Here is a 21,362-nt window from a genome sequence, read left to right on the forward strand (position 1 = left end):
TTGGATGTGCCAGGTTGTAGCCCACTATTAGCGGCAACGACGCCCCATTCCCCACACCTTATCTGGAACTGGCCTAAACTGGGCCTCAACTCAATTGACCTCGTGACCTCGTGATCACTGATATGTACCCCTTAACTGAGACTATATATTCCGTTTCGCTTCATATTTCTTTACTTAGTTGTTCTTTAAACTTATTCTCTATTGAAGAAATTTATATCCGGAGACCATCGAACGTTTGGACAAGATGACTTCGAGATATAGGGTGGAATGTGAGTTCAATTGACTATGTCTCCCACATCTACTGCCGTAGAAGCCCAATCACTAATAAGGACGTAACAGATGCGTTGAAGACGCACAGAAGAGACCAATTCATAGGTGCGATCTGCTTTATTGTTTACATCTACTCAAGAATATGTGATCATTGTTAGAAATAAGGAGGTTTCTAGTAGATATCTACCTAGGATATGTGTCTACCCAACGAACAATAATATCCTCAATCTCATAAATCTTATCATATTCAACATCTCATCGATCTTTTAATAACTAACTGTTTCATATGCAGAATGGATCAAAGGCCTATTAGCTGTGCCCTTCGTGTTGTATTCTCAACCGACGGGAGTCTTCGAGACGAATGGCTTCAACGTCACGCAGATGTCGGAAGAGGCGCATAGGCGGTATGCCGAGATCATGAGGGACATCGAAGTAATGATCGATGATCAGTGTATGTCTCCTCGTCTCCTCATCCCGCACCATCCCTCTCCTCTTCTCCTCTCCTCTCCTTCCCCGCGCGCCCGGAACCAGTTTATGCGACCGCTCATTGACGCGTTTTCCCACAGTAATGCACCAATTAGACGGCAGCAGGGTTCCCTCCAAGCTCAAGCTCTTGGTGCCTACCATAGGCAACTTCTTCACCCGGCTTCCGCTCGAGGCCGCCTTCAAATTCCAAGACCGCAAGCGGTACATCTCATCCCGGCGTTTCGTCTCGCCCTCATTCAACGATGTGCGTCTCATCCTCAACACGGCCCAGCTCATGGCCGTCACCACGCACGGGAGCCTGCGCCTCGCCACCTTCGACGGAGACGTGACGCTGTACGAAGACGGGCAGAGCCTGGAGCCGACGAGCCCGGTGATCCCGCGCATGATCGACCTCATGCGCAAGAACGTGAAGATCGGCATCGTGACGGCCGCCGGCTACACCACGGGCGAGCAGTACTACGCGCGTCTGCACGGGCTCCTCGACGCGGTGGCCTCCTCGACGACGCTGACGCCGCAGCAGCGCCAGAACATCGTCATCATGGGCGGCGAGGCCAACTACCTGTTCGAGTTCAGCCCGACGTCGCCGCACCTGCTGTCGCCGGTGCCGCGCGAGCGGTGGCTGACGGCCGAGATGGCGTCGTGGTCCGACTCCGGCATCGCCGCGCTGCTCGACGTCGCCGAGGCCGCGCTGCGCGACTGCGTCAAGAACATGCACCTTCCCGCGACGCTGATGCGCAAGGACCGCGCCGTCGGCATCATCCCGCGCGACCCGGCCGTCCGCATCCCGCGCGAGTCGCTCGAGGAGACCGTGCTCGTCGTCCAGAAGATCTTGGAGCTGAGCGTCGGCGGCCGCGACTTCGACAACAAGGTCGTGCCCTTCTGCGCCTTCAACGGCGGCCGCGATGTCTTCGTCGACATCGGCGACAAGAGCTGGGGCGTGTCTGTATGCCAGCAGTGGTTCGGCAACGGGGGCGGGAACGGTGGTGGTGGTGGTGGTAGCGGTGGCGATGCGGAAAGCGCCAGGATCAGGCCCGAGCAGACGCTGCATGTCGGAGACCAGTTCCTAAGCGCCGGCAGCAACGACTTCAAGGCCCGCAGCGTGTCCACCACGGCCTGGATCGCGAGCCCGGCCGAGACGGTCGAGCTTCTAGACGAGCTGGCAGATTTTATGGGGAAGAAGCTGAGTTAAATCAGCCTACCTACCTAGCTGCATCACCTCTACTGCTTACGATAAGAAATGGGTACGCTTGAGACGAGTGAAGAAAAATTGCGAAGTTCAAAAGGCGGGGACCGTACGTCTGGGTCTTGGAAGGCATGCTTGGCGTTTTGGGAATGCTATACGAACGAACGAAATTAATGTTGGGCACTTTTGGATGCGATACCGAGGGCTCAAAAGTATGAAGGTAAAACCTCACTTATACAATTATTAGTTATCATAAATGGCCGGTTTTACTAAGGCATATTTGGTAATATACAAAATTCGGCATTCTGATTTCGAGTGTTGGGGCTAGCATTGGCATCGTGGTGACTTGGTTGTGAATAGCAACGACTTGGCACTTACCTACCTACCCCCGGATCAGTATTTGCGCAGCTCGTGGAGGTTGCTTCAGTATATACCAATTCTTCGAATTTTCCCCTGCCTAGGTAGGAAGCAGTAGATACCCGTGTCTGACAAAATATGAAATAATAAGTACATATCAAGGACATCAAAGAGCCGTACTACTCAAGTCGGGCAATAAATTGACATGAAAAATGTTGATATTTGTATTGAACTTCGAAGACCAGTTGCCTGGCCACAGATATTATAGTCCAAGGATGTCTCCGCTCGACCAATAATTATTTTCAAAAAGAGCCCCTTTTCCTATGCAATGCCCTCGCTGAAGACAGGGTCAAGACCCAGGTATAAATATCTAAAATGCAATATGTAAAGTCCCGTCTGTCGCAATTTTTTTTGTCTTTCTCCGTCCAAATGCCAATCAATCAAGCTCGCCATATCTAAATGCTTCTTGAAAAGAAAATGATCACTCAAACGGAAAAGCCAAACGGATAACGCTGCCCCCTAAAATATTATGGGGATGATTCCACCTAGCATGCGCCCTTTTCCAATGCTAATTTCGTCGTCCTTCGAGTTCCAAACACCATAAACTAAGCCGACCCAGAATTTCCTTTGCGCAAACCAGACAATAAAAAATTGACAAGGGGTATCGGGAATTTGGAAATCGATGTAAAATCTTCGCGGTGCGTGCCCCATGCTTAACCAACAAGCAGCCCTCACTGACCGTATCAAAAGCGCCAGGAAGGATGGATAATAAAAGAAATAATAATATTATGTGCACAGAACGTGATTTGCGAGCGATGTTGCATACATCAACGACATCGACGAACGGGGAACGTTCAAAATCCTTGTTTCCGAAGCTGTCCAAGAGGTGCGCCGAAGTTGTTGGACGACTTCAGCTTGAGAGGAATATCAATTTCCTCATCTTCGTCCTCAGCTGGTTTCTCGTGGGTGTCATGGGCCCCATCACCACTAGCCTTCGTAGTTTCCTCACGGTTTAGCTCAGGAAATTCCTTCGGCTCCGAAGCCTGGTCCTCGAGCACAGTCGGACTAAGATTATTAGTGATGACGTGCTCAAGTTTGTCCGACAGAGCCTTCAGGAATGGCTCGTCGGCAGCCGGGAGATTTCTAAGTTGCAAAGGCCCTTTTAACTCCGGGTCGTGCTCACGTGGAACCAAGACGGGTAGGGGTCCCATTCTGTTGGCCGCGGGCTCGCTAATATCCAACTCCATACATGTTTCGATGGCGGCGATATCAGATACTAGCTTATCGTGCGAGATTTGTTCCAGAGTGCTCCCTTGACTGAGTTCTAATGGGTGATTTTTAGGGGTTTGCGTACCAGAGCTATTGGATGTGTTAGTTGCTCCAGTAGAATCGACAGTGTGGAGACGGGACAGGGACATGGAGTGGTTTGGCGTGTGCCCAGCATGCATCGTAAGCCTGTCGGACTCGGGAGCCTGGAGCGCCTCTTTGGTCAATTCAGCTGGCACTACCCGCACGCGAGCCGGATCGTGCTTAACTGCGGTAGATGGCGAGAGCTTTTTCAGCCCGACTGGAGGTGAGAGTGGCTTCTCGTCAGTGAATGTCGTCTTCTGGACAGCATTCGTCCTCACGCGAATCCCTTCCAGTTCAGGCATAACCTCTTGGATATCGATTGATGGAATTCGTTCTTCTTGGGTCGTCGGAGACGCCACGCCAGGTGATGGGCCTTGCATACGGGGGTCCAGTGGTATGAACGGCTGCGATTCCGGCATCGTCGATCCACGAAGTATGTCGGGCACAGTACTCACCGAAGGTACAGTATTCGGAGATGTGCCTTCTGATGAACTCTGAGGCATGTCTGTTGACTGCGAGTGGGACCCTGGACTACCGAGGCCACCGCCTCTAATAGAGCCCGCAGTAGTATCGGCGCTGCCATCAAGAAATCTTGTTGCTTGACCTCCGCCCCGCGTGCCCCGGAGGCGGATCGATAAATTTTGATTCTGCTGTATAAGCTGGTGCTTGTCGTTTTCGAGCAATTTTACTCTCTTCTGCCACTGGAACAACTCGTTCTGGAGCCTAGCCTTTTCCTGTTGCCACAGATTTCGTTCACGATCTATTATGGTGCGCTCTTCTTGGTAAAGTTCTTCAGCACGATTACGGTTGGCCTCAAGTTGGGCACGCTCAACACGCCACAGCTCGGTCATCTTTTTGTTCTGCTCTTCCCTGCGTCGCAGCAGGTCCACTAGATTGTCGGTACTCATGTTGTCGGGTGGGGACGTCACCCCGGACTCGGGCAGATTCTGGGTGGGTGACAGGCTAGCCAATCTCTGTTCAGGGTTGTTTAGAGGACTTCGGCGTGGTGAGAGGGTCTGCTGCTGAGGCTGTGGAGCTACAGAAAGCGAATGTGAATAATTAGAAGGTGGTAAGTTTGTTAAATGTGACTCGTCGATATATGACAGTTGATTTATGGAGTGTGGTAAAGATAACGGAGATATGATTGACGCTGAGGAACGGCCGTTAGAATGAGGTACGAAGGATATCGATCGTTGGGTATGATCAAGCATGCCTCCTGAGGGCAGGAAAGAGTCGGACGGTAACCTCGTCATGGTAAGCATGGTCGATACGATACGAACGAGTCGCGTAGGAAACTGAGGGGAAGGGATCTGTCGTCGATGTGGAGGTTGCGTTTCGCAAAACGTTGATTGGGCGATCACGATCTCTAGGATCTAGATTTCCCCAAATCGCGACGGAGCTTCTCAGGAACCCAACGATAAACTATTCGAGGTAGTTGTGGACTTGGATGAATAAACCAGCATCGATCCTTTCATTCAGCAACTTCATTCAGCAACTTCATTCAGCAGCGACCGTCGACGATCTACTGAGAAAGAACTGGGCACAAACTCAATGGGTATCGAGTCGAAGGAGGGGGAAAAGGTATGATTCACCCAGTGAACCTGTAACGTGCGACCACCTGGCAACCCCTCGAGTCTTGTCCGTTTGTTCAGTACAAGACGCTGCTACTGTAACCCGCAGTAACCTAAACAAGAGCTTTGATTCGTCTTTTATAATCCGTCTTAATGAAGTCGCAGTAGGGTCGTTACAGCCCGGGAGGTGGTACGTTTGGCAGTCGGGTGTATATAAATGTTAGTTGGATGCCGAGGTGTAAGTCAGGTTGAGGTTCAGGTTCAGGCCCAGGTCCAGGTCTACGTGTACAACGAGCTAGCTCCGTCAAGGCGACATGTAGGATATTACGGTCGATGTCTAGCTCCCTTTTACAAGATGAGTCTGGGGGTATCGGCGTATTTGTTTGCTCGAGTTTGTTCACATGAAATTTGCATTTACATGAACAATAGGAGTTGTGCGGTCTCGTGGCAGAGTGTAATTATTGAATGGACAAAAAGAAAAGAACTGGAGGACGGAAAACCCTACCGGGATGTATTAGTAGTACTAGCATTGTAAGGCAGGAATAGCGCAGCTCTTGACGTTGTGGGAGGTCGATGAATCAATTTTATGCGGGTCTGACAGGGGTTAAACTAAGTGGGGACAATGATTCTTTCCCTCTCTCCTCTCTCCTGTCTCCTTCCCCCTCCTATCCCCTCAGAGTGTCCGACACACATGTGGTACGTGAGGTACGTACATAGATGTTCCTGCTTTAGGACCCTAGGTTTTTCTTGCTTTTAATGGACCTTCTCCAAGGCCCTTTCCTTTAATGGGTACGCTAGAAGCAACCGGCCTCTCGGAGCGGATCTACCACTGCCACGTCCTAGCCTTTCTCCACACATCCATCTAGATGGAGCCTAGCGTAGCACTTCTTCTCCTTCTTGTCCAACCAAAGTCCTTATTTTTCCCTGAGCCCAAGTCCAATCTCGTCACTCCTCAGATCCTTTTCTGATTTGTATGTACTGACGAGATGTTCAGTGATGTATCTCCCTCCATCACCTCTCATTAAATTCCTCTCTGACTTATCTAATGGTACATGTAGATGACCTGCATACCTAGGTGCTTCTGAATACCTTCTAAACACCAGCAGTCCCCATGGTCCCCATCCTTATGAGGTAAATGCGGGAATTGCAATCTCCAGTCTGACGACTTGAGGTGTTCGACAACCTGAAGGAGGGTATCAAGAGAATATTATGTCGCATTTCAATATCAGAATTTTCCCTTTTTATTATTATCTAGCTACTACTTTCTGCCATGATCGACGTCATCGCTCAGCTAGCCACCCGTGAATCTCTACAAACGCCGATTATCTTACTATCGCGTACAGCGCACTTCTCGGTGCTGCTGGCATTTTTCTGCCCAATGGCCATTCGCCAACAAGGCCAATTGTCATCAAGCCAACCAACGAATCCCAGCATGCCAATGAACAGTTTACCTCGCTACAGGGGGGACGGCCCGCAAGAGCTTCGAATAGAAACTCCCAAGATGCGAAACGTCTTCAGCCCGCCAATCAGGGCATTCCCAACATAGCAACGTCGTTTCTTACTCGCAGAATGGCAAGCATGTCTTCAGCTTCTTATCCCCCTGCCCCCACACGTTTTCTTTTACCCTCCCTTGCGGTTCACCATCAGCAGTGTGTCTCTACTTTGCCTGTTTGCCGGTCCTCCCGCCCGCCCCTTAGTGCTATTGTGTGCTAATGATTTCCCTTTTCTGACTCTTCATATCTAACTTGAGGTGCCCTAAGTTGATCGGAGGCGTTTGCTCCTAACCGGATTTGATCACCACTAATTTATATTCCTCAGGTACCATGTCCAAAGGGTTTTTAAGGGTCCCTATGGAAAGACCCTGGTAGTAATATCCAATACGACATTCCGCCTTTGATCGTGAACCCCACCCCTTTTTTTCCCCCGCGAATGACTCCAATCCATAAATTGCTTCATTAGGTTGTGCAGTCAAATCTCGGAATATATCCGTCCACCATTTTCCGATTTCACTTAAGACTCAGATTACTCGTGACTATCATTTTCCTCAAATGTGATAAGTATCCAGGAGACCCCGCCTGCAAAATGACCACGCGAGTGCCGCTTCATGGGGGTTCACGAATTTGGAGGTCCTGCTAATCAAATCGAGAGCAGCCCACAAGCCTAATATCTGCGGGCGGGGGACCCTTGGATCTCACCCCTCTCAAAAAGTCGTCATGGGATGCTTAGAATTTGACCTCCAACTCCGCCTCAGAGACCGATCACGGGCGTGTATATTAATCTGCATCGACCCAAACAAACACCATACGGATCTCTTCCTAACAATGTTGTTTCGCTGCTCGTGAGGGTGCTACTTTTTTCTCTGCTCAGCCAGCTCGGTTAGGTCGATTCTAGCGTTGTTCTCATACGCTACGGATTTTCTAACCCGTAAGGCTGAGAAGGTTGGGCCCTAGATTTTCACTCTTCTAAAGAAATTTTGCACAGATTGCCAGCTAGAGCTACATGCAGAGACTAATTCGAAGGCCATGAGATGCTCGATCCATATGGCAAATTTGTATGGCGGCTAACTATGGAGGCTAGACTAGACCATTCTCTAGTATCATAGTCCCATTCGGCTCCGTTTCCATTTTGGATTGTTCCATTTTAGGTGTATTTTACTGACTCGTGTGCGTCTTTCTACTTCGTCGGTTCTGTTCTAGGCCTTCTTCAACCGTAAATGTAGGCAACGACTGAAGTTCTACGAGTAACCAGCAATAACTATGAACATGTGCCCAGACCGGACTTCGAAGAGGGCTAAAACAAAATACGATCTAACGAAATGGAAACGTTGTGGAGGATTTCACCGGTACCGAATCATGAAAAGGCCGATCCTCCATCAACATGCTACAAGGCATGCGGCGTTTCAGTCGTTTAGTTGTCTCGGCACAGGCATCTAAAATGCGCCGCTTAAACATTCAATACAGCAACTTAGACTCAACACGACGATTGAAGATATAGACGGATTACCAGATAGGGCCAGCATACCAGACTCTTGAGATTGCCGAGTTGTCAGGGTCTCAATTGTGGAGAGGGTTAGGTTAGTACGCTCTGCAGCTTGCCGGAATCGGCAGCTTTCCAAATGGACGATACGATGCTTGTCGACGACTGCTATTGATTCGAGGATCCACTATTTCCGGCAACTTGGCAAGTCTACCATCTTGAGCGACGCAAGTACAGTGTCCTTGATTTTTTTCGAAACATGTCTTAGACGCCCCAGCGGTAAGAACTCAAACAATACCACAAGCATGTGTTAAGGGCTGGAAGAGACGGACAATCAGACAGCCACCACATTTATTTTTCATGAATGCCCTCCTCTCGTTGACGATTGACATTGGCCCAGATTTCTGGCACCTAGTCTCATAACACTGCAGCCAAAGGTCGTACACGTCACCACCGTGGCATGGTGGAACTCAGTGGCTAGACGACTTGCGGCTCTCACCGCAACAAGCTCTGACCAACAGTATCCGCTTCGAATGGAGTATCTTCAGAGTAAACAAACTATCAAGCGTATCCCAGCCATCTCAATTTTTTTTAAGATGGTATCGAGTTCGGTGGCAACGCCAGGCATGAATCATGAGCACCCGTCAAAATGAAGATAGGTGTGGGTGGGCTTACAAGCGCTTCCTCCCGTACTTTAGGGCTTGTGTCTCACCACAACGGCACGTGCAGCGATGGCCAACAATCCAGGTCATGAACTTGATCAGGTATAGCGGACACGGCTCTTCCTCGGATTCGTGGACCCAGCATGATCTAGAGGCTGCCGCAGACCTGTGGGACTACCGGGGCTCGGTCCCGGTTTTCTCGACTTCTCAGGATATCGCTACCGTTCGGGCCGATCTTGAAACTTGCGGGCCTCAGGTGGAAAGCCTCGTCGACGATAACGTGTTGTTCGCCACAGATATTGCAATGGGGCCTCAAGTTCTGCCATGTGGTTGAGGAACCTATCGGGATTGTCAATCGGAAAGGTAATGCCATGAGGAAAATCTAATAGGTTCATCGAGAGATTCCGCGGCGAAAAGGCAGAGTTTTAATAGGATCTTGGAACCTAGGCTTCACTTATGTGCAGTCTACGCAAGCTGTTGAAGGCCTAATCGATGACCTGGGCCCCGGTCTGTTGAGGTCGAGAACGACTATCTCCAGAACTAACGCTCGCGGGGTTTGTGGATTGGATACCAAACTGTTCCAGTCCTATTTTGGGCTTAAGATTCCCTAGATCGCCTTGCTTACGGTTCTCCCTTAATTGCAGTATTCGAAGCTTTCGTGTCATCTTTTGATCCATGTGGGCAGGCAGGCAAGCAAGCAAGGTCGATCCAGCCCATGTAGACCCGTACGAATGGGAATTAGGTGGCATAACGTGCCTCTGTATGTATGTATGTGCGAGATGCATTGCATTGACCATGTGTAGTAGTTCGTCGGGCAGCATTGGGCGGAAAGGAGATAAGAGACTCAACGCAGCCTTGCTTTCGCTTTCCACATAGATTTCGTCGGGATTGTTGGGAGTCTTATTGAATGTTCAGTCTTAAGACATTCAGTGTAGGGCATTCCGAGAAGAATACTGCGATAGACTCGTGGGTTATAGGTGTCAGCCAAAATCATTGGGAGTTGCTGTTGGCAATCTTCTCTCTCCGAACCATAGCTTTCCACGACTCATACTACTCATACTGGTAATACTTACAAGTTACACTCATCTGTACCAAACAGATAAAATAAGCAATCAATATAGATACATCCACAGGTTCTATTCGTTTCAATTATGTCAGGCTCCCCCTGGTTCTTGGCCTTCGCCGTAGTTCCGCTCTGTTCAGCTGGTCTCAGCAAGCACCCAGAAGAGTGACAGCGTTCGACATCTAATATATTCGATAGCTAAGTAAGGAACCATGTGCTACATGTATTTATCAAAGTCTTTCCGGTCACTTCTAGAATAATAAGAAGCCGGACCGTTGTCCCATTGCACATTTGTTCTCTCAATCTGAAGATATCCGCACGATGAAATGCTCCAGGCAACTACGATGGAGATGATAATTGTAAATATCCAGCTTATGAGAAGACGACTTCATATAACAAGAGACTATCCTTTATGTTATTAAATTCTCTACTAAGGCACCCATATCCTCGCAGTGGTATAGTATAAAATGGACAAGCTTGGTCCTATATTGATGATCTCGTTAACCAGACCTATGAAAGAGTCTAGTGTGATGGCCACTAGAAACAAACATAAGGCACCGTTTCCAATCAGACCTGAAAGATATTCACTGCTAGCATCTTGTTGCATTGCTAAGGGCCGTCATATGAGACTCCACACCCGATCGTGGTTCATGAGATACTAGTAATAGGAGCACTTCCGCGGAAAGTGATGGTTTGTGCTTTTGAGATATAGATAGGAACCCAAGGAAATAAGAGAATACCTACGCTTATAAGATAGCGGCTAGGTAGATATGCCATGAACTTCTAGCATTGTTCCAAGGAGAGTAGATAGCTTATTCTCTCACCCATGAACATTGACCTGACGTGAAGGCTGACCATTCTTTCCAGGGCCGAGCAACTTATGAATGTTAGTGGATTATCCGGAGCCCACATAGCATTTTTTTCAGGCCTTCCTTTGCCGTTCATCTAAGTGAGCTGTTATTTTCATCCAAGACATGTGCTGAGTGATTCCAACACCATCCGTAGAAGCACAACTATCTTGAAAGGTATCCGAAACAGATTTTGTTACTTGAAGAAAGGAGCTTTGCGACAATGAGATATCTTCTGACCCAGAGTATCATTTATGTTTAAATGGTAAATAAAGGCTTATGGGCTGTATGGTATAAGCTGCCTAATAAATCACTGTAATGCCTACCGCCTCGGAAAATTCCAATTTGAAGAGACTGGTTTTACGAACTTCCATAATACGCCCCTAGGTAATATCTAATAAATCTACTCACCAAAGCTTATCGGCTGTGAATGAAGTATGGATTCAGCAAGCTACGTTTTCCTATGCATACAAGCTTTGGTACGGCCCAGCACAGGTCATTTGCCCACCCCTACCGGCTACCATACCAAATACTCAGCAGCAACAAAAATAATAGACTCATGCCTTCATAAGCATAGAGACATGAGCATGCCTAATACACAGTTTCACCAGCCTATCGGCTTCGTATGCTGCCATTGCCGGTACCGCAGTAGCGGGAGCTTCTGCTCGAATCCCGACAGACCAGACTGCCCACATCGTGGGCTTCCTCGCTGCCAACAGTGTCCTATTCTCTTTACACCGTCTCGATCTAACAGTAAGCCGAGCTGCGAGAGTAATTGCGAAGTGCGAAGGAAAGAGCCAGGCCCTTCACAGATGACAGAGAGGCATGCTTCCTTTGATTCAAGCATAAGTGATGGCAGTGTAGACGAGTCTATATTCTCAGGCGGTGCATATTGAGAAAAAAGAGGAAAGAAGAACAGCAAAATGAGGATGAAACAGAAATATTGACACCGATAGCTCAATGTTCTCACAACACCCTGGGGCCTCTTAGCCAAGTCGATCGCCATGGCTCCCTGGCGAAAAAAGATTTGTGGTTGCTATCAAATCAACTACCTACCTGGGTAAGTAGAGGAAGAAGGCTAAAGTTAGGTACTAGGAGTTTCCTTCACTCACCTTACTAAGCTGACGATAGCTTAGAAGTATAGAACTCTCTAGATGAGAGGAGCAGCATTGATTGTATTGAATTCTACTGAGCGCACTGTTAGGAGGAACGGGTGGTAGCTACGAAGTCTCAGAAAGACTTGAAACTTCATAGAGAGTTAAAGAAATAGAGCCTTAGATGTTCCCAAAATGTACTCAGATTGTTCCGTGCGGGAATATTGTCTCGCGTCTGTGTGCCGCTTCGGCATGTAGCTGTTACCAACGCACAAGTAGATGCGTCGAATCTTGAATCAACTAATTCTCGTAGAAATCTCGACTTGGCGCTCCTTATCTTCCATTTATTTCTAGGGGATTATGAACTCTAGATCTATAGTTTGGAAGTTTACTGCGTTAGTAAATAATCAGAAAGGGTTTGTCAAGTGGGATGGCACAACATTGGAAAAGGGGTAACCGCTAATGTCATGGACGTACCCACTAGAACAATCCATCGTCCTTCTCGTCCGACTGCTCATCCCAACATCGCATTTCAACGATTAGTTGAGGTGCATCAAGGGGATTCCTGGTTACTTCAAGCGGAATCCCGTTGGTGTAAACCTTCTAAGTCAAACTTGGAACTATACGCCCTGGCACCATGCCAATAAGCTTACTTCCGGCGACCATTGAACTCAACCAACCGAAAGGATAAGTCGGTTCCCAATAGCACATAATACAAGCCTTCTAAAAGCCTAACTGGCTGACTGGTACGGCGCCCCTTGTGAATTGGTGGGATATTCATCCTCAACAACCTCAACAACCTTGGGCTTATGAACGGCGATATCTAAGTGGCCTAGCGGTTTCGTTTTGTATCGTCACCTGCATCATATATCCCGGGTATGAATAATTGGAAGTATTATCATAATCTCATGAGAACTAGCAGATAAAGAAAACCATTTCCATGTCAGGTTTTGTGAATTTACATTTATCAGCGAAGTCCTTGTAATAGCATATTCCGTGACGATATAAGTGTCGGGTTTTGTTTCACGGTAATAGTGCATACCTAAGCTAATAAAGTATATATCCTAGCGTGGCTTTCTCCAATACCAACCGTATTGCTGGCCTGTCTGGAGAGCGAGGTTGAAACTTGATGTTCCGATGTTCGTAAGTATAGACTAAGAGACAAAGACGCTCAATCTGGGCTCCTGGCGTATCTCGAAGCTATCGGCCGACAGTATCAAGCTCGGAGACCGAAGTTACTGCCGCAAAGTTGGTCTCCAAGTGTCAAGTATCACGTTTAACCACAACTGCAAAGTCTAGACCATGACGCACTGAGAAAGAAAAGGGTCTTCTCTCTGACCGGCTTGATCGCCTGAGACATCTGTATTACCTCGCAGCCAGATGCCATAAAACTTAGATTGACTACCTGCAACTTCAAGCATCGAGAACAGGGGTAACTCTAGACAAAGACGTGTGATAGTGGCTACCTACGCGAGAAGCTTGGCGGTTTAACTTAACGATCATCGTCCCCAAGACAGTCATAATATTCAAGATATTTCTTGATGGACTTAGTTGTCACAAGCCCTCCCAGTCTGTCAGTCCGGGCTGCCTTTGTCAAAGATAGGATGCGGGTAGGTGCACCGTGTACGATGTGAGAGTTGACAAGATATATGGACCTAGATCGTAGAGAAAAGAGATCGGGTGATAACAAGCTGGCAAATGTAAGATCGGATATCGCACTCTGTACATCACTGACTAATTCTAGATCATAATACAGGACGGGTTCGTGGGTTGGGTATTGTCGACTGCGCCATCTGAACAGTGGAACTGACAACATTGACAACACGAACCATTGACGCAACGTCGTGCCGTAACATGTGGACATCGCCATAGCCCCATTGCCCACTTTATCATGGGAAGGAGGATTACTATTTTCGTAAACAGGTACGTATGAGCATGCGGCCTCAGTGACCCTACAAACCAACTGCCTTTCCGTGTATATCGGCTGTTCCGAAAACTCCGTATGAAGCCGGAGATGAGCCATCGTGTTGTGCCGTACTCCGCTATAAGTGAATATGTCCGACGGATATGTGAGTAAGCTCTTGGCTTAATTGTCAGCGATATGAAGGGTCCCACTCCATATTGATGACTTCTACTGTAACGGCGATATGGTCAACGATACACATACACGGTACCCGGGTAGGCTACGCGATAAGCTGATGAGCTGAAGACGATGCTATCAAACTAGTTTTGTATTTGACGTTAGCCTTTACGGGTACGAATCGCATTCGCGTACTGATGGAATACAGTCGAGAATAGCGAGCGTTTCAAGGCTTCATATTCCTATGAGTGGGCACGTATGACACGTCACTTTACCATAGTAGCCTGCGTGAAGCTTGGCAGCATTCCTCGAACCGTCCTTTTCGCGAATAGTGAGTTACTTGACGCCGAGCGGGCCATGAAATGCCTCGACCTTGAAAGATGTGTGGTGCGGCATGCGAGACATAAATCTGTCTGTCTCCTTTGGGCCTTTAGGCCCTGAGGCACGTCGCACGCGTCCCTTGGCAGGAAGCGCATTCTGTCTCGACAGGCTGCCGCCCGTTTGCCAAAAGCCCGCAAATGAGCTGGCGAGTGAAAGGGGCCGGACGTGCTACGGGAAGCTCGCCTGTTCGAGGATGCACATACATATTTTGCAACACTGCACTGTCGCCCCAGAGATCCTTCCCAGCTGACGTGCAGCGCCGTCGTACATTCCCCGGAACACCCCCCTTTTATCTGCGAAGGCGCGCACTTTATCGGAAGGTAGTTTAGTTTAGGTGGGCACTATGCTTCTGGCTGTTCCGGCTCCCAGAATTACCGAAGCCCCATCTTCACTCCGCGCGGTAAGCCTCCGCGCGGGACCGGAGCATGGCGGCGATGATGGGCGGTGTCCTGTTATGAAAAGGAGAGGATGGCTTGGGATGGGCTTGGCTCGTTTCGTTTCCAGAGACGCCAAGGACGCGATCTCTCGCGCCCGAGAGGTGCCAAGTTCTTGTCGGTCCGACGTGTAGCCAGTCCCTTCGGTTTTCGCCCCTAATACCAAGAGATTCGATCTGCGCACAATCGACTTGGCAGGGACGGCAGTGGAACTCATGAGTCGCTAGCGAAGGCGCGTCGGACTTTTATTAAGAATCCACATACTTACCTAGGTAGATACTGCCGTTGTTGCTATTATTATGATTCTTGAGGATATCGTAGACGAGATATGTAGACTGTCACGTTTTAGACGGCACTTCCCGAGGCCTTTCGGGACGTTGGTTAATAAATTTGTCATCCTGCGTGGTCTGCGTCGTGTAGAAACATACATGCTTCGGGTCATGCTCAGACTACGTATCAGTTATGCGGTATTTTTACTTGCATTCTTCAGCAGCAGAGCAGCAGAGCAGCTGCAAATATGGGCAGATATGGGCTCGTGCACGCGTGCGAGCAAAGCGAGAAGTAAAGCAGCGTATGTCTCACGCGTGAGACTTGTCAGAATGACTGCATCCATACATGATAGGGCATACACTAGGCACATAATAGAGCTTCTACATGAGGGCGTTGAAAATATCCAGACTAGACTCCAGCTTGCCACGTCCCCATGTTTCTCCAGGTTATTTGACAAGACGGGATGGAGCGGCGGCAGGGATGTAATTGTTGCGCACTAGTACCCGTCTTGGCTCTTTATGAATATCATCATGGACTGTGTGGTCTGTGCCGGGAAAGCTAAGGAAGACTGGCTAATTTCGCAAGGCAACTTTCATAATCAAAAACAAGCTTTGCCATGGCGATTTTACTGGGGATTCACTTCTGACCCCCAAGAAGGTAAGACGGCACACGACGGTGAGCAGGGTGAGCTGATGCTAGACAACAAGGGGTCATATTCGCTGACGTGGGGAAAACCTGGAGACAAGAGATCAGGGACCCCAATTGTTGGTTTTGGATGCTTTGCTTACCGTCGGTGATCCGATGGGTTGCCGTCACGATTCCTGCAGTCCTGCAGGCTGGGGAGATTTTCCCACGGCTCGCGTTCCTTATGGACGACGCTGGTCATACTAGCCACGCCCATAAGCTTGTTGGCACACCTAAAACTCACCGGTTCCTTCGGCAGGTCGAGATCGCTCGCCGTCCGAAAAGCTTATTCACCGCCACTTTCGTATTAGCTCCCCGATGCTGTCGGCTATGGTGGGTTTGGTGGCTTTTCTTAGTAAAGCGGAGGCGCGAGGCGTCACGTTTCGAGGCTCTCAATGTCGAGGACGGCCATTCAGGAGCCACAGCTCGCCCTGCTGCAATCGGTCTGGCTGCGTTGGTTGTGGTTTCATGGCTGTCATCATTTAAAATGCCATCGGCAACATCCCAGTCGGACGGTGCTGATTGCCTGGCTAAGGGACTTCACCGTTGGTTCCTTTTCTCCCGAGACATACCCCATGGGTAACCATGTCGTTATGTGGTCGAGGATTAAGGGTATGGGATAAATCCCTCAAAAACATCGAAGTTACCTGACAGTCCGACCCTTCGATACTTTGATACGGGATGTATGTATTGTGAAGGACACGGAAAGATCCATTGGGATGACAGAGCCAGGCCTGGATCTCGCTTATACTATGTGCATGGTTTTGCAACTCTGACTTCGGTAGTCAGCAAAAAAGAAAACGATCGTAATTGCGACGATAGAGAAAACTTGCCGATCTTGTACCTAGCCAAGAGCCTCAAAAGGCTGACTGCTTCGCCAAGCGTGAGGAATTGCCATACATTAAGCTCTTACAGATTACACTGAACTGGCTGTACTAACACAGCCTGGTACCATTCTCTTGGCCATTTAATTTTTTTATTCTTGCACAGCTCACGAACTCATCATAGTTATCTGGCAGCCTAGACAGCGTGGCCAAGACGGCTTGCCACATCTCAACCAGATTGTGTAGTTTGGAACCCTTTTGACAGCAGCTAATGCAGGAGGGAATGCAATGCTTAGGTCACGAGAGGTGAAGAGCCTAACCCATAGGAGGCCCCGATTCGTTGATTCGTTGCTGGTACGTAGAAGGTACCGCGCGAAACGAAGCTGGACAAGTTTGCTCTTTTGGGACGACTGCAGAACAAGCGACCCAATGGCCAGCCTCGGTTGCGTGGGGGAAATACAACGCTCCATCGAGTCTATTACCGTCATGGGCAAGGTTGGGGGTAACAGCCCTGTAGAATACTTGGCGGATTGCCACTTTCGACAAACCCGACCTTGTTACGAATGTAACAACATCAGTAATGGAATTTCAGATGCCTGCCCCGGCTTCTGGGCTGCTGGGATCGCTGTAGGTTTGAACTGGCGCCGACTCGACGCACCGCGTACGAAGTATCCGAATATTAGTTATGAACGCATACACTACTGCCTACCTACCTAGATATGTTACCACATATGCCAGATTTAGACCCATAGGACAAGCAATGCAAATGTAAAGGTTAAAGGTTGAATCATGATCGCCATCCCGACGTGCTTCTCGACTGACGGACAAGAAGCCTTGGCTACATCTATGAGGACGTCTGCTTGATAATTCAGCCGGAGTCTTGTAAGCTAGGCGGAGCTAGGCAAAGATCTCGACCGAAGCCTATTATTTCTTCGCTCTATCTGTTAGATATAAACTTCATATATTCAGCTTGGCCCGCCTCGGAAAGGGAATCGGCCAAGGCGTAATTCGGTCCATCCTAGCGATAACTAAGTACTAGCGACGTCGATAGTCACATTCTAGAAAACCGAGACATTTGATCGCATTAACCAATCAGGACACCGAGATCGTTCACAATCCTGCTTAGATAGAGACATGTCCTGCACCTTGTGGTCAATGATTTTCCAACGGTCTCTCGCGCTTACATTCTCGCCAAGTGCATGTAGTTGAAACTTGGAAGAAAAGCGATTCTCATGATCTTCTTCGTTCTAACCGTCATCGCGCACACACTCTCTCCTGTTTGATCCATCCTCCGGTGACAAAGGAGGACCCCGCTACCTTCGGTAGTTAAAAAGAGGTTCCGAGTATGTCATGGGAAGTCTAGCAAATCTAATTCGTGCCCTGTCGCTCGTGGCGTGGATGATAGGTTAATAATTTTTATCGGGTTTTAAATCGAGGAACCCTTATAGAGTATCCACGAACCCAATACCGAATGCTGCAATGATGTCTAATCCAAAGGGGAGGTTAGGTATGTCATAGAGTTGCTTTGAGTATTAGATCTTGAGATCTTTTTTTATGGACGAGTGGATGCCGAAGCCCGCCAGCCAGACCCGGGACGGTAGACAAACGAAAGCGCGAAATGCGGCGGCATGCAACCAGGCGACGACACATGCTGTTGCCGTCTCGGAGACCTCTCGGAATGGATCACATCTTCCTGGTGTACGTCGTTGGGTACGTAATCTGCGTAATCAAACGAAGGGCAGAAGAGACAACTGTCAAGAAGGAAATAATTGGAAAGGATGGCATGCACATATCTAAGAATACCTTCATAGTAAAATACACCTGCCAATGCTGGGCGCGTCAGCGAATTCGCAACAGCGATCATCATTTGGCCTTGGCAAGCTTGCGGAAAATGTTGATCGGAATATCTTGTAGAATGGCGGTGCCCTGGGCAGCCTGGGCAAGTGTTTGCTAATATCAGTTCGACCTCCCATTATCCGGACACGCCTATGCTCTATCGGCTAGTGCGCCAGCTTAGTTTCTTAACAACATCCCTTTGGATCTTCTGCTAAGTGTCATTGATCGAGAGTCAGGACGGTGCGTAAACTAACGGAGGGCATCTGCTATGTAGGTATCTAACCTACATATGATATGACGCAGGTAGGATCAGGCCTCGAAGCAGGATGGCTCGTGTCACCTTTCTCTACCAACAATGATGAATTATCCCCGTTCCACGAGACCTGGTAGGGCGACTTGACTCGCAATTCTCGTACTTGGCGTAAAATTGCACCTGTAGATGCACCTAACGGTCCCGGGCCTCAGCACTTACATCATTTCGAGGACGGCACGGAAAGCAACCGGCAACCACGGTTGTTCTACGACGGCTGGACGGTCCCCTTCCTACGGCGTCAAAGTTTAGGGAGTTTAGGAAGCGCGATTATGATTATTAGCGCACGCTTCGATCATTGAACGGTGGGAGGTGACAGAAACCCCTCGGGTCCTTGGCGGGCGGGAGACGAAGGAGAGTCGCAGGAAACGCTGGATAATGGCTGGGTTGAATTGCGTAGAACGCCGCTACGCCAAGGCCTTGGTCTGAACCTGTAAATAGATGAGCGATTCTTGGTATTGCCAATGTTTCTGGTGTGTGGTGAAACGATACCGAGCACAGGTAAGAACTCAATTACACAGCCAAGAAGCCCCAGACGGCAATCACTTACAGTTACAAGTGTTTTGCCAATTTGTTTGATGACAGAGCCACCTTGCAAGTATGTCACTGACGCAAAAGTATCCTTGGCGTTGGATGCAAGTACCGGTGACCACGAACGAAGGAATCTGTCTTGACTTCCCATTTTTTCTAGAACAGAAGGTCGAAGACGATAAATGCAGGGACTATTTCGCCATAAGCTTATGGTTCTCATCCACTGCCGCTTCCTACGGGAATCTGTGCATATGGGATGTGATGGAAGTGAAGCAATTGAGAACAGTGTGATTGCGCTCCCATCGCGAATTTCGCAGTGTTACTTAATTTGTGACCAACCAATCATAGAAGTCGAGATTCCCCCTATGGTAATATTAGGTAAACACCATTCACATGTATTTGCGCCGTTAGCTCATAACTTTTGGAAGTGTATACACGTGTAAGTCATGATGCTATCGGAGGCCATCGATTCGACATCGTGACCAAGAGCAAAGAATCAAGGGCAGATTGACGTTCCTCGAGCTTGCCCAACCACGACAACATTGAAGACTATCACTAGACAGCCAAGAGTATCTATGGAATTTAAACGCTAGCCCAAGACGATAGACTCCTTCCAAGCAAAGTGGCTGAACTTAATAGGCAATGAGCCATGCCTGTTCCGTACTTGCCTAGCCACCATTTATTACTGTATTCTGACAACTGGGTTCGTTAGTCAGCCTCGACCAACAATGTCGAAGTAAGTTCTTATTACTCTTGCTGAATTGTAATCGAGCATAAAAGTTATGAAGTAGCCTCGGGATCCCGATGATAGTGGCAGGAGTGGTGGGAATAGTGGCTCCTTACCCGCCCACTTAGAAACCACGAACGCCCACTCTAATGCTGGGGCCCTCTGGGGTCTCCATGGACCCTAAGGTCCCAAGAAACAACTAAGGTTAATTCTTTAATTAATAAGACTTTAGAATCGTTAAGCGTAACGAATGGCGTCGAAGTAACACACGCCATGAAGCGTATCGTCCACATTTTCTCCGTTTCGCCGCGGTAGTGTCTCTAGTATGTGTGTATGAGGTAGGTATGTATGTATGTAGGTATGTATAGGATACCTCCCGAGGTACCTCGCGCTCTCGTCGCGTTTTGCATTACATACATGTATGTATCATAGGTATTACTAGATATGTAATAGTGTCAAAGGCTATGGTTGTTATCTACCTGTGTATGCTAAGCTGTCTGTATTATGTATGCAGTAGTCAGGGCCGTAATCTCACGTTTCCCCATTCTGACCATCGATCTATATACACGTACTGTGCTGTAGGAGAGTAGAACCGCCAAGGCCGCATGGATTTTGCCGCGCAATTACAGCGTACACGTCCTACTGCAAAACAGATTCTGAGCGAGCCAGAGCCAAACTTCAATACCTTAGCACTATGTAGGAGGTTAGTTAGATATGTACGCCAAGATAATTCCTTTCGATGATCAAAGTCCGAGATTGACGAGGTACTAATATCTTAGATCTCCCTTTACCATTGAAGATTTGAGTCTTTTTTCGTCCTTGGGTTTTTCTAATTCTATCTTAAGTCGGTATTATTTCTCTATCTTATGCTTTCTCCCCACGCGGTGCTACCCACTCTACCACTTACATCTCTATCTTTGCGCAGTATACTGCATATCACTGCTACGATACTACTCCCTACGCCCAAAGCGTCCCTAGCATAGCAACCCTAACTTTCGAACCTGAGAGTTTGGTTCTTGACCGGGAGCACACACCACATACATCACTCTTCCTGCAAGCCGCTTCGTCTAGTCCCCTTCCACAGGGCCTTCTGCAGCTAGCAGTGCAGGATTTGAGTTGCGTTCCGTATCCTGTACTATACCTACACTACATACCTACATACTTTCTCACTGCGCAGTTTACTTCAACTAGGGTAGACCTTGAGTGCCGTAGTTGTGGGTTGCTCGCATGCACATTACAACTTTGGCCAAAGATCAACGAAGCCGCCACTAGATTCGACTTACAGACATTATACGCTCACTGTCATGTCGGTTCTTCCTCAGCCCTTAACTCTATTATTATAATCGGCTTCCATCCCCCTCACGGACGGATCTTGCTTCCTCCTCTTCTTTCTCTCCTTGCCTTGGCACCCAGGCATCGTAGATC

General features: G+C 48.5%; 3 protein-coding genes across 3 annotated transcripts; 2 read left to right on the plus strand and 1 right to left on the minus strand.

Moving 5' to 3' along the window:
• Positions 1-78: 78 nt before the first annotated feature.
• F4807DRAFT_349692 (IMP-specific 5-nucleotidase) lies at positions 79-2,549 on the plus strand. The gene is made up of 4 exons (XM_047995450.1): positions 79-269; positions 340-375; positions 563-721; positions 837-2,549. Exons 1-4 carry the CDS (start codon positions 245-247, stop codon positions 1,943-1,945), a joined length of 1,329 nt encoding a protein of 442 aa, XP_047857302.1. The 5' UTR covers positions 79-244; the 3' UTR covers positions 1,946-2,549.
• Positions 2,454-5,001, minus strand: F4807DRAFT_349355 (uncharacterized protein). Its single transcript, XM_047995448.1, has one exon. The coding sequence runs from the start codon at positions 4,906-4,908 to the stop codon at positions 3,151-3,153; it is 1,758 nt and encodes a 585-aa protein (XP_047857303.1). The 5' UTR covers positions 4,909-5,001; the 3' UTR covers positions 2,454-3,150.
• Positions 5,002-15,258: 10,257 nt separating this feature from the next.
• On the plus strand, positions 15,259-16,496 carry F4807DRAFT_349737 (uncharacterized protein). The gene is made up of 2 exons (XM_047995451.1): positions 15,259-15,682; positions 15,733-16,496. The coding sequence occupies exons 1-2, from the start codon at positions 15,544-15,546 to the stop codon at positions 16,290-16,292; spliced, it is 699 nt and encodes a 232-aa protein (XP_047857304.1). The 5' UTR covers positions 15,259-15,543; the 3' UTR covers positions 16,293-16,496.
• The last annotated feature ends 4,866 nt before the right edge of the window (positions 16,497-21,362 follow it).

This window comes from Annulohypoxylon truncatum (assembly GCF_022578515.1).
Source record: "Annulohypoxylon truncatum strain CBS 140777 unplaced genomic scaffold F4807scaffold_6, whole genome shotgun sequence".
NCBI classification, from domain to species: domain Eukaryota; kingdom Fungi; phylum Ascomycota; class Sordariomycetes; order Xylariales; family Hypoxylaceae; genus Annulohypoxylon; species Annulohypoxylon truncatum.

What these genes read in the sequence shown, in the direction of transcription:
- F4807DRAFT_349355 (XM_047995448.1), bottom strand. Translation starts at nt 4,908, where the DNA reads ATGCTTACCATGACGAGGTTACCGTCCGACTCTTTCCTGCCCTCAGGA.
- F4807DRAFT_349692 (XM_047995450.1), top strand. Translation starts at nt 245, where the DNA reads ATGACTTCGAGATATAGGGTGGAAT. An exon ending in CAGAAGAGACCAATTCATAG is followed by an intron (nt 376 to 562) that starts GTGCGATCTGCT and finishes TTTCATATGCAG; the next exon opens with AATGGATCAAAGGCCTATTA. An exon ending in AGTAATGATCGATGATCAGT is followed by an intron (nt 722 to 836) that starts GTATGTCTCCTC and finishes GTTTTCCCACAG; the next exon opens with TAATGCACCAATTAGACGGC.
- F4807DRAFT_349737 (XM_047995451.1), top strand. Translation starts at nt 15,544, where the DNA reads ATGAATATCATCATGGACTGTGTGGTCTGTGCCGGGAAAGCTAAGGAA. An exon ending in CACTTCTGACCCCCAAGAAG is followed by an intron (nt 15,683 to 15,732) that starts GTAAGACGGCAC and finishes CTAGACAACAAG; the next exon opens with GGGTCATATTCGCTGACGTG.